The 12,277-nt window shown below is 44.1% G+C and overlaps 2 protein-coding genes across 2 annotated transcripts in view; one reads left to right on the top strand and one right to left on the bottom strand.

Moving 5' to 3' along the window:
• tmx3a (thioredoxin related transmembrane protein 3a) overlaps window positions 1-725 on the bottom strand; it is a 10,707-nt gene extending 9,982 nt beyond the window's left edge. Inside the window, exons 1-4 of the mRNA XM_063219041.1 lie at window positions 644-725; window positions 458-512; window positions 243-282; window positions 17-140 (exon numbers count right to left, since the gene is read on the bottom strand). Of these exons, the coding sequence (XP_063075111.1) occupies window positions 17-140; window positions 243-282; window positions 458-512; window positions 644-677 (253 nt within the window). The 5' untranslated portion in view covers window positions 678-725. The remainder of the gene's footprint in view (window positions 1-16; window positions 141-242; window positions 283-457; window positions 513-643) is intronic.
• Window positions 726-1,952: 1,227 nt separating this feature from the next.
• Window positions 1,953-12,277, top strand: part of tesk2 (testis associated actin remodelling kinase 2) — a 31,361-nt gene continuing 21,036 nt past the window's right edge. The window contains exons 1-2 of the mRNA XM_063219938.1: window positions 1,953-2,321; window positions 9,081-9,407. Of these exons, the coding sequence (XP_063076008.1) occupies window positions 9,180-9,407 (228 nt within the window). The 5' untranslated portion in view covers window positions 1,953-2,321; window positions 9,081-9,179. The remainder of the gene's footprint in view (window positions 2,322-9,080; window positions 9,408-12,277) is intronic.

Consider the following 12,277-nt stretch of genomic DNA (forward strand, 5'->3'; position numbering starts at 1 on the left):
TTAATTAAGTACTCACTGCTGTGTGAGGTGCAGTCCATCATACCCACATTCACCTCAGAACCCATGCTCTTCAGTTCGGCTCCCACCTCGTACCACACAGGCTCAAAAGTCTTACAGTATGCACACCAAGGAGCATAGAACTAGAAGACATGAATGGAGGTAGTTAGTCATGTGAAGTCAACTAAGGTAACAGGTGGTGTTAGTTTGAAGAATAACTAGGTTATTTACAACATCAAGATTACCTCCACCAGCCAAATGTCCTTTTTCCTGAGTTCTTTAAACCTAGAAAAAATGTATACGACATTGTGAACAATTTACATTAGGCTTATAGATAGATAGTCTTTTTGTTTTACACAAGCCTGTATTGCTTATGCACAGCAGTGATACAAAAAATAGCCCCAAAAAATACTGTCTAGCCTAGGCTACATTTGTGTGACAACAAAGTAATTGAACTTACGTGTCATCAAGGTGTTCCACATATGCGTGCGCCAATGTTATGGCTAATGCAAACACTGTGAAACGACACAGAGAAACCGTCACATGCAGAATCTGAGATGACAGATCTGTTATATGACCTATCAGCTACATGTGAGCTGCAACCAATTTGATAGTTTTTCAGTAGGCTAAGTTGATTTAGACCTACCTGCATAGGTGGACCGGAGTGCCATGGTCGCCATGAAGGGAGTCTCGACGTTCTTACCGCTGTCTGGACGCCTTGGCTTTATCTGTCACTAGGCCTAGTAGCCTACTATCCAAGAGTGTGACGTCGACGCACCGCTCAGGCCTACCTTGAAAGGGGATTTGTAAATCTGCTTAACCCCTATATCGCAGCCGCAGCGGGTTGCATTTGCATACATGGATGTAATGAAATGTGGTTGCTTCATGGCCAAATTACAGCCCCAATAAAATCAGCTTGGGTTGGATAGGCTACATGATAATAAAATTGATCCACCATGCAGCTGCCTCAATAATAATAATAATAATAATAATAATAATAATAAAATAGGCATATACATGTATAATATAGTGAAATAAAATATAGACTATTTTCTGATGACGATCAATCAGCTTTTAAAAAAAAAAAACATAAATATAAAGGACTACGATTTTCAGTTCAGCAGGTGCTTTGGCAAAGGGCTCGGGCAGGCGCGTGCCACAACAACGCAGCATGGAAACAGCCGGGTGCCATTTACACAGATTGCCAATAGATGGCGTCGCGGCACCAGAATTTTGCGCAGTCTGACAGGCAAAGCAAAGGGAAGTCTTGCATTTTAAATTAATCCAATTTTGCGCAGCATATTCCATATTCAGTGTGGCACGCTATGAAACCAACTGGTATTGCTGCGCAATGGACAACCAACACTCCATAAGTCTGACTCTAAAGTTTGGCTAGGTTTTTTTTCCTCTAGAAAAAAGATCAGAAAAATCAAGTCGATGGACAATTAATATCGAGGCAGTATCACATATTCTAAATAAATGAATAGGCCATGCTCTACCAGTTTGGCTAGAGCCTAGAACTAAAGTTGATTTTATTGCAAAGCCAGGAACTCGGTTAGGCCTACATTATTGGCCGAGCGCAACTAGTCGTGGACATTGATTCGCCTAAACGCATATCTATCAAGCTGTGCACTGTTGTCGTTGGTGAAAAGGAAAGTGGCTGTTGGCACAACTTCGCACCTTACTGGCCTACTCTCCTGTCAATCACTGTGCAATCAACCCATATGATAATGCAAGTGGAGGCCAGGGGAGAGGCATTTGTTATGGCACTGGCGTAGTAGGGGGTTGTGGAAGCCATATACTTTCAGACTGGAATTATGGTATAATTAAGAAAAAAGTGTTCTGCGTACTTGGCAAATGCGACGTAGGCTACTGGATACGGGCTGGATATACGTCTCGAGTGGATTTGGATGAGCACTTTTCTTTTTACGCAAAAAATGCAATTGTTTATTGTCGCTGCTGTGGGTGTTCTAGAATAAACATTTTAGAAACGAACTTCGGGTAGCAAGTTCAATTTCTTCCCCCTGGCTCCCGAACTCGCCGGGTAATGTTATTTAACTTGCGCGTATGGAAACCAACCCAGTCACCTATGGAAAACTTACTAACAACTAGCGAGGAGCAACTTGTTGTGGCGAAAAAGAAGTAATGTTGTAACTTCGGCTAGCTGACCTAGCTGAGATCTCCGTGTGTAATGTGCATGGATATGCTGGTGGTGATGGATTGCACATTACACTTTTGACTTCATTGTGACTTGCAATGGGACTTGACGAGACATATCGACCCTTTGAACGGATCCTTACGTAGAACTAAAGACAAACTGTCAGGTAAGTACAGTAATTCACTCACTCCAACTTAGGAAGACGCAGCTAACACTAGCACATCAGCTAACATTAATCAACAATCAACAACCAGTTTGTGTGTCAAAGGGAAATGTGCTGGGCTTTTCAAACTATTCATAAAAGTAGACATGCGACACTGCTACAACTTGTTGCTAAGTAGGCCCACTGAGTTTGTCTAAATGAATTAATTATAACATGCTCTTGTGGAGGTCTAAAATTCCGGACTCTATCTAACCTGTTTTTAAATTATATGGCCATGAGCCATCAGGTGTTATCTTCCACATATGCATAATTAATTGTGCATGGGATTTTGATGTGAAATACAATGTACGATTAATCTACAGCAACATTGTGCGCTTCCCTGTGTTTGACAGCCAACGCGATGTCATAGGCCTACGTCACGTTCAGTGGGTGAAGTAGCTGTTGACAGCCTTGTTTTTGTTGTGATTTGGGTTATTTATCTGCATTTAGTTACACATCAGAGTAGTTTCTTCATATGGCCCTTGCACGAAGCCAACAATGGACGTTCGCGGTTAATCTCTATTGATGGGAATTCGGAGGTCTTTCGCGGTCGGTGACATGCAGACCGCATTTAAAGGCCATCTAAATACACCCTATTTATGGAACGCTTAACGTTAGGCAATTCTACAACCTGCATCGAGCAAAGTCCAAGGAAACATATTCAAGATCTCCAGTAACCTATCCTTTACCTGAGACAGACCCTTAGGAAAAGCCCATTCTCCAAAGTGCACTCCAGCACAGTCATTATTTCAAATCTTTGGAATGTGCGGCATGCTGTTTTTTTCTGATCCCTGTGGTGTGGTAAAACAGATTGCAAGCTCTGATTGTAAGAGTCTTAAAATACCTTGAAGTAGACCAATGCCATACAACAATCTATACAGCATTCGCCAAAGAAAGAGTGGCGAAACCTCAGCAAAACTGATGTCCCATATACAAGGTCTTCAGTATTTGCACTCCAGTAGGCCTACTGACTGTCAAACTTTGACTGATGCCTTTTTGCATCCACTGTCTCTAAGGCAGGTGTTTGCAAAGGCAGAAGTAGAAGAAGAAAAATGCATGCAGCGATTCACAACCATCTTTTCCCACCTGGTTTAAAGGCAACTGCTCTCAATCCACCCATATGTAAACATGTAAACATCAGCCTAGGACTCCATAGCATACGCTATCTTGCCTGTCCAATACCAAAGTTATGTAGAGAGGCAGGGCCCTGGGTGATTGTTTACATGGGTTTACCCGTTGATTTGGTATGAGGATGTGTCACTAGAGAGACTAGTGAAACATTCCAGGGCTTCCAAACTTAGTACAAATTGACTGCTACACGCCTTGGTATTTTTATGATTGGAATGCATGTGGTTGAACAAGTCGGTGGAATGCACGTTCTTTCAATCTCTGCGTAATTTACGATATCTAATGAGGCGGACTGCATTATACAAGCCACCCTAAATATTGTGTAGTTGACACAGCTGAAGTGCAGGATGCCAGTCAGATGCGTGCCCAGCTTGCTGTCAGTCAGCGTTGTGTGTTCCACATTATATTTTCCCTCCCTTTGTTCTCTTTGTCTTTGACACGGGACCTCAGCAGGGGGGTGTGCACAGTTGACAGCACTAGTTTACACTAACCCTCTTAGACTGCTTGGTGTTTACGGACGGGAGGCTGATCTCAGCTCAACTCTGAGGAGCAACTCTCCAGTTCAGCTAAAGCCTCTCTTTTTTCCATGTTATGTCTCTCTCACTCTCTCACTCTCACACACACACACACACACACACACACACACACACACACACACACACACACACACACACACACACACACACACACACACACACAGACACACACACAGACACACACACAGACACACACACAGACACACACACAGACACACACACAGACACACACACAGACACACACACAGACACACACACAGACACACACACTCAGACACACACTCAGACACACACTCAGACACAGAAACACACACAGAAACACACACACACACACACACACACACACACACACAGACAGACACACAGACACACACACAGACACACACACAGACACACACACAGACACTCACACAGACACTCACACAGACACTCACACACAGAAACACACACACTCACACACACACATGCAGTTATCCATTCTGCAGCACCCCATCTATCCGTTTCTGTATCTGTGTCTCTGTCCAGCTCTGCGTCTTCTCTCTATTCACAACTCTTTCTCTGCATCTTTTCCCTTATGCCTGTCCATCATCCCCAATATGAAGTGGTCCCTCTGCCCGCTCTTTGTGTATGGAAGAGCAGGGAGAGTGACCAGGCCTGGTGCATTATAAACAGCGGATCGACTGCTGAGATGTCAGCCAGCTGGGAGGGAGTGTGCTGCAGCCAAGTCTGGGGAGTCAGTGTTAGAAAAACCACTCTTGTCTGCTTTTCTTTTCCCTCAGAGCAAAAACAGCAGATTCTTCTTCTTCTTTGCTTTTTCTTCTTCTTCTTCTTCCCTCTCTCTCTCTCTCTCTCTCTCTCTCTCTCTCTCTCTCTCTCTCTCTCTCTCTCTGTGTCTGTCTCTCTCTCTGTGTCTGTCTCTCTCTCTCTCTCTCTCTCTCTCTTGCGCTCTCTCTCTCTCTCTCTCTCTCTCTCTCGCGCTCTCTCGCTCTCTCGCTCTCTGTCCGTCAGTCTGTCACTCTGCCCTCTGTCTTTATCCGTCTTTGCTTTTCTAAGTTATTTGCTTTCTCACACCAAAGGGGGTCCCTCGTCGTTTTTTTCTTACAGTGCTCCTAGAATGAGGAGGCATGATGACATAAGCATTCGAAGTGCCTCCCTCGTGTTGTGCATTTTCCTGAAGGGCTCAGCACACAGAAATAGTCGTGGACATTCTTGGCACTGCCGGCTTTGTAATTTTAAAGCGCAAGAAAAATGGGAAAAAGGCCCCGGCTGGAGGAGGGAAAAAAGTCCTTTTAAGGATGTCACTGATGTTCTGGCTGCACGTCTTTGTTCAGACGGAATCATCTGCAGGCCCTGATTTAAATGAAAGGAAAAGAACAACATGTGAAATGGAACCAAAGATAATTTTGGCTAATATTGCTAGGCATAATCTTTTTTTCTGTACTAAAAACTAGGAGCAAAATTCTAAGAAGGAAACTTCACTGGGTTAGTTAAATGCTCGCACACCAACTGCTAAACTTGGTTTATGCATCACTTTCCGGCTATGGGAGACTTTGCACTTTGCCCATCATTGAAATGTTCAATGTTCATTTGCCAAAGTGTTGAAAAAGATAATGGTAAACTGTCTATCTTTTATTTGTTAGAACATCAGAGTACATCAACGACCTATGAGAAATTAAGGCTGGTCTAGAGGCTCATTTGTCACACTCATTGCTTGAAAGAGGCTATGTAGACAGAGACAGACTGGAAGTCTTTGTTTGAAGTGAAGTCTTGAATAAAGTGTTAATTCTATGGCTTCAAACGTGACTTTGATGTCCAGCAATAGTGCTGTTTTGCAGTCACTGGAACTAGACTCAAAATGGGATAGCCCATTGTCCAAGTTTATGTTTATAAACAGTGTTTGTGAACAGACTGCTTCTTGAGATTTTGTGTCTTTCTTTTCATATGTTGTTTAGCCAGATTGCACTGTAAATCAAGATGGCTACATATGCCTCCTGTATTTGTATGAGAAATGAAATATATTTATGTATAAAATATCAAGACAAAAGGGAAAGCATTGTGGAGTTTAAAGGTGTTACCATATACAGTATATTGGCAGCTAGTCTGAAATACCGCTCAAGTCCATGTAACGCATTCAACCATTGATACTCTCTGACCCACACTTGGACAGTGATGCCATTGTTGATTGCTGAATCAGGCTGGACATGAAGTATGCAAAGCATGTTGGTTCAGTGTGTTTGAAGCCATTTTGTCTGTATTTTATGAAAATGACCCCCATGCCTCAACATTGCCATTGATTAAAATGAACAGCTGGGTCATTTCACGTGAAATCAGACACTTTGGGACCCGACCGACCCGGATTTCAATCATACTTGGTGTGCCTTTTTAGTAGCAAGGTAGCACCCCAGAACTGCATTGGTTTGAATCTGACACTAATATTAAGGGAGAAACAGACTAGGAAAGGTTCACATGTGAGGGTAGGACACTATACATTCAGCCTTGAATATATCAGTCAGTGTTAGTCACAAAAAGATGCCTGTGGTGTTATTTGAAAGCTCTTTTCTGGCTCTACATATTACACAATCAGCTTGGAATACAACAACTCTCAGAGTATGAATTATGAAATTGTAAAATTAAAAATTGAATATCTAAAAAAAATATATTTTAAAATGGCCAGTTTCCTTGTCCAAACGTAGCCGGCAATGTCATTAGCAACACCTCAAATGCTGGTGTTCGGTTCTTTATTCATTTCAGAGAGAATTTGACTCACAAATATGGCATCATACAGACCACTTACTAATAATATGGTAATACCATAGTAGCATCACATGACAAAACAAAAACAAAACAAAAATGGTCAGTTTCCATGGTCCCAGGTTTCAGAAACTAAGGCAGATGTCCATTTATACACACCAAATAATGATATGTGAATGTTTGAACATTCCTTCTCTGTGTACCTGTGCCATCTTCCCTTTACCGTACTTTAAAGAGATAATCTATGGCTACACTCTCATTTTGTACTCTACCAGTGCATTTGAAGCAGCAGCTGTGTCTTTTGTAGATAATGTATAAGTACGTCCCGTTGCAGTTACAGGTTCCATATAAGCACGTCCTGATGATTCATGACAAGTCTATCTGGTCTGAAGGGAAAAGTGAAGGATGGAGATGGTCCATGAGGATACAGGAAGTTCAGTTTCACCTCTCCAGTGCTCGGCATACATTCCTCAACACATGCTAGCCACCAGTTGCCATCATATACAGCTACAACATACCCTTTGATGCTTGAAAATCTAACACATTCCTTTACTGAGCTCACTCTTTCAACTCTGCCTTCTCTGAATGCTGAAAATGGCCTAACTTCCACTGTGTCCATTGACAATGGGCAGAAGCTGTGTAGTTTTTGAGTACCTGGAATAGTTCTTGCAGATTCCAACCTTTTCAACAGGTTCTCAGCTTCATGATGGTATATCTCTGTTGCGGCAAACTGGCAATGGATGTTCTTGAGAGAGAAGCACCGTCATGAAGCTGAGAACCTGTTGAAGAGGTTTGAATCTGCAAGAACTATTCCAGGTACTCAAAAACTACACAGCTTCTGCCCATTGTCAATGGACATTAGGCCATTTTCCGCATTCAGAGAAGGAGTTGAAAGAGTGAGCTCAGTAAAGGAATGTGTTACATTTTCAAGCATCAAAGGGTATGTTGTAGCTGTATATGATGGCAACTGGTGGCTAGCATGTGTTGAGGAATGTATGCTGAGCACTGGAGAGGTGAAACTGAACTTCTTGCTTCCTCATGGACCATCTCCATCCTTCACTTTTCCCTTCAAACCAGATAGACTTGTCATGGATCATCGGGATGTGCTTCTGGTAGTGGAACCTAACTGCAACGGGACGTACTTATACATTATCTACAAAAGACACAGCTGCTGCTTCAAATGCACTGGTAGTACAAAATGAGAGTGTAGCCATTGATTATCTCTTTAAAGTACGGTAAAGGGAAGATGACACAGGTACACAGAGAAGGAATGTTCAAACATTCACATATCATCATTTGGTGTGTATAAATGGACATCTGCCTTAGTTTCTGAAACCTGGGACCATGGAAACTGACCATTTTTGTTTTGTTTTTGTTTTGTCATGTGATGCTACTATGGTATTACCATATTATTAGTAAGTGGTCTGTATGATGCCATATTTGTGAGTCAAATTCTCTCTGAAATGAATAAAGAACCGAACACCAGCATTTGAGGTGTTGCTAATGACATTGCCGGCTACATTTGGACAAGGAACTGGCCATTTTAAAATATAGTTTTTTTAGATATTCAATTTTTAATTTTTCAATTTATCATAATTCATATTCTGAGAGTTGTTGTATTCCAAGCTGATTGTGTAATATGTAGAGCCAGATAACACCACAGGCATCTTTTTGTGACTAACACTGACTGATATATTCAAGGCTGAATGTATAGTGTCCTACCCTAAAATGTGAACCTTTCCTAGTCTGTTTCTCCCTTAATATTAGTGTCAGATTCAAACCAATGCAGTTCTGGGGTGCTACCTTGCTACTAAAAAGGCACGCCATGTGTGATTGAAATCCGTGTCGGTCGGGTCCCAAAGTGTCTGATTTCACGTGAAATGACCCAGCTGTTTCACAACTGCTCCTGACCATGACTGTTATCACCCTTGAAACCACATTTACTTTCTACTAAAAACGAAGGTGGCCACATGAACAGAGATCATATCTCGTGACTTGCAAAAATGGTAACTTGTCATTGGATAGACTGGTGGTGGAAACAAGGTCTCAATTCAGTGATCCAGCATCTGAACTTGTACTTATACTTGCACTTATTTTTTGCAGTAGACAATGGAATGAAATCACAGTTGCATAAGCTCATCATTTGCAGGTCGTTTACGTACAGAGAATTTTCAAACAATGCTTGCAACAAACACTGTATTCTTTATACTCAATTACTGCCCTATACGTACAGTACAGTGACTTGAAACTTAGAGAGATTTATTATGCAATGATCTTTTAATAACAACCCTATTCCCTTCCTCCTTAGGCCTGCCTTACACCACTGCCTGCTGCCCATCAAAGATGTGAAAGGACCACGGCGTACTCCTCCTCTACCACGAACAGACGTCTGCAGCACCAGTTAGCCATGGACCGGAACAAGCGCAACTCCATAGCCAGCTTCCCCATGCGACCGGACCGACCGGAGGAGCTGGACGTGGGGGTTGGCGGGGTCGAGACGGGACCTGCCCAGTTGGACAGCAGGGTGTGCCCCTCCTCCTACCGTGCCCTGATCAGTGCCTTCTCTCGCCTGACGCGCCTGGATGACTTCATCTGTGAATGGATCGGCTCGGGCTTCTTCTCTGAAGTCTACAAGGTAGGCCTGCTGCTTTCCCTCCCTCGGGGCTCTCTCACGCTCCGCTTCCAGGATGCTTCAGGTGTGCGCCGCGTAAGCCCTTGGTATTGACTCAGGTATTTGTAATATGAAAACTATCCCTTGAAGTTCAATGTGGCTTTCCCCGTTGACACGGCCTTATAAACCCAAGTGCATGGGTCAGGGATGAAAAAGTTTTATCGTGACATTTCTGTTTGTCCGCATCACTTTTAGTCACAATTGTATCACATCCTTTTTTATTATCCGTATCTGCTGTTCAGGTTTTGCATTTGCCCAAGGATTGAATAAGTGCTTCGGTTAAATCTCTCGAACTTCATGTGTTTCTGGCAATCCTCGTGTTTACTAAAACCCCACAGGCCTGCTTTTAAGTGCAGAGACCATATTTATATACAGCCTTTGAAGAGGCATAAATAGCTTGTGGAGCTGGGACCGGAGCTGGACTGCCTTAGCTGCTGTCTGTACCAGTCATATTCATTAGTCAGGCTTTTGTGACTCTAGCATGCAATTTTATGAGTGTGCAACACAACGCCCATGGCGATTAAATCACGTCACTGTGCCATTTGCCAGTGTCCTGTCCGGCAAGGGCAGTACTTGGCCATGTTGTAATATCAGCCTATAATTGATTCTTAGGAATGTGCTGCAGTGAAAATAAAGGGAGCAGCCGCATGCATCAGAATTACTCTGAAGAATATAATTAGGCCGTGGTATGTCAGAAGAGCCTGTTGAATGCAGAGGTGTTACGTAAGGAGAGAGAGAAGAGAGAGAGAGAGAGAGAGAGAGAGAGAGAGAGAGACAGAGACAGAGACAGACAGAGACAGACAGAGACAGACAGAGACAGACAGACAGACAGAGACAGACAGAGACAGACAGAGACAGACAGAGACAGACAGACAGACAGACAGAGACAGAGACAGAGACAGAGACAGAGACAGAGAGAGAGAGAGAGAGAGAGAGAGAGAGAGATCTGAGCCTCTTGCACAGGAACTGTAAATGGTGTCCAGTCTCGGCAGTGTTTTTCTGTTGTCAACATTAATGATGCTATCTTTAACATCACTTCCATCAGCGTGAGGGGAGGGAGGAGGGAGGCCGTCTATGCCTCAGCCAAGCAGGGCACACTTATTACAACGTTCTCCTTCGGCAGTTTTTAATCAAGATATTTTTTGAGAGGTCGCTGCCCTTTGTTCCCTCGGCCTTGTGACCTTGGCCATTTCACACAGAGGCGGTACAAAATCGACTGTGGAAAGTTTCGAGCAGTAGACGCCGGCAAGCCCCCACTTTAGGAAACATGGGCTCACAACATCTGCTATGCTACGCCTCCGCCAGCTCCCCCAGTCATTACGGTGGAATGGCTGCAGCTGTGTCAAACAGCAGCTCGTCACTGGTCTGTCCGGGCAAAGCCGAGGTCCTGCTACCAACTATTGGCTTTTGGGTTCTCCTGGGCCTACTTGTCTGGTATTAGGCTTAGTCAGAGTGACATTGCTGGGGGGCAGTCTGGCTGAAGGCGGCGGCTGACTGACGATGAGTATGTGTCTCGCTGCCTGTGTTGCGATGCTGCCGCCGGGCTGTGAAAGCCCTGTGTGGATGTTTCGAGGTCAAGCGTGTATGCAGCTGTGTGCGCGCATTGTTAGTAAACCACATCCTAGCCCCGGTGACTGAAATACAGTGAGGCTTTCTGTGGAAAGTGGCCTGTTCATCTCAGCTGAGGGTTTATACCCAGTAAACATGTGTGGCCCTTGATTCTGCTGTATGTCTTTCACACTTTGTATTAGTCTGACACTTTGGGGCAGGTTTAATAAGATGGAGCATGGCCTATTGTAGATCTTTGGAGCATTTTATATCACGTAAGAAATAACGTTGAGTGGAACAAACTTTTTGTTCTGTATGCTACGTCTTACAGTCACCATGACCTGTACATTTTCTCAGTCACATCAGGAATTTTTCTCAAGCATTTTTTTTTCTCCTCGCTTCACTCCACCTCATTGCACCCACTTATCCAGCCTCCCACCTCTTTTGCCCTGCCCAAAACACTCACCAGGCTGCACTCACCCGATTATTTTTAGCTCGTGAACAATTAGTCCTACAGATCTTTAATGGGCAGGGCATCTATGAATGGAGCACAGAGACATAACAGTGTGCCGCGCCGTGAGGCTGACGTGTAATGGCACCCGCCCCGGCCCCGGCCCCGGCCCATTAGCACATGTCTGTCCGTGTGGGGCCGGCTACAGCAGGCATGGCATGTGGGGGTGGCGCGGAGGACACGGGTGCATAACAGCCCACTGGTGGGGGGAGGGGGCTGTGTCTGTCTGCCTGCCTGCTATGTCTACTGAGTTATGTGTGTTTGTTTATGTTTGTATGAGTGAACGACCGTGTGTGGCGGGCCGACCTGTTTTTTTTAAGCACTTGGTGGGGAATTACCTTAGCAGGGGTGGTGCGATTGAATGAGAGCACACACACACACACCTACCCTAAGAACTGGTTTTGTGGCCCACCAAGGCGAGGGGCCTCCTCTTTCTTTCACAAATATGTGTTTGGTAATTTGGCAGGCGTTTGAGAGGCCAGGTCATGCCCCAGCTCTTGGTACTGCGTTCCTGGAAGAGCCTGTTGTTCAGAGTTACTAGCCAAACCAGCGTGTTTGTGCACCACACAGACTTGTGCGGTTCAAAGTGTGTGTTTTGGATGGACGGTGCACTCCCTAGCTGGTGTGATCCCGCTGTGTGTATTTTTTTTTCTTCTTTTTGTTGCATCAATCAATACTCTGTCTATCAGCATCATGCCCAATTTCTCTCAAGTCGTGCGCTCTGTGTCTGTTGACCTGACATTCTAAATTGATCTTGCGTAGTAGGTATTATCAA

This window comes from Engraulis encrasicolus, chromosome 16 (assembly GCF_034702125.1).
Source record: "Engraulis encrasicolus isolate BLACKSEA-1 chromosome 16, IST_EnEncr_1.0, whole genome shotgun sequence".
Taxonomy (NCBI): Eukaryota; Metazoa; Chordata; class Actinopteri; order Clupeiformes; family Engraulidae; genus Engraulis; species Engraulis encrasicolus.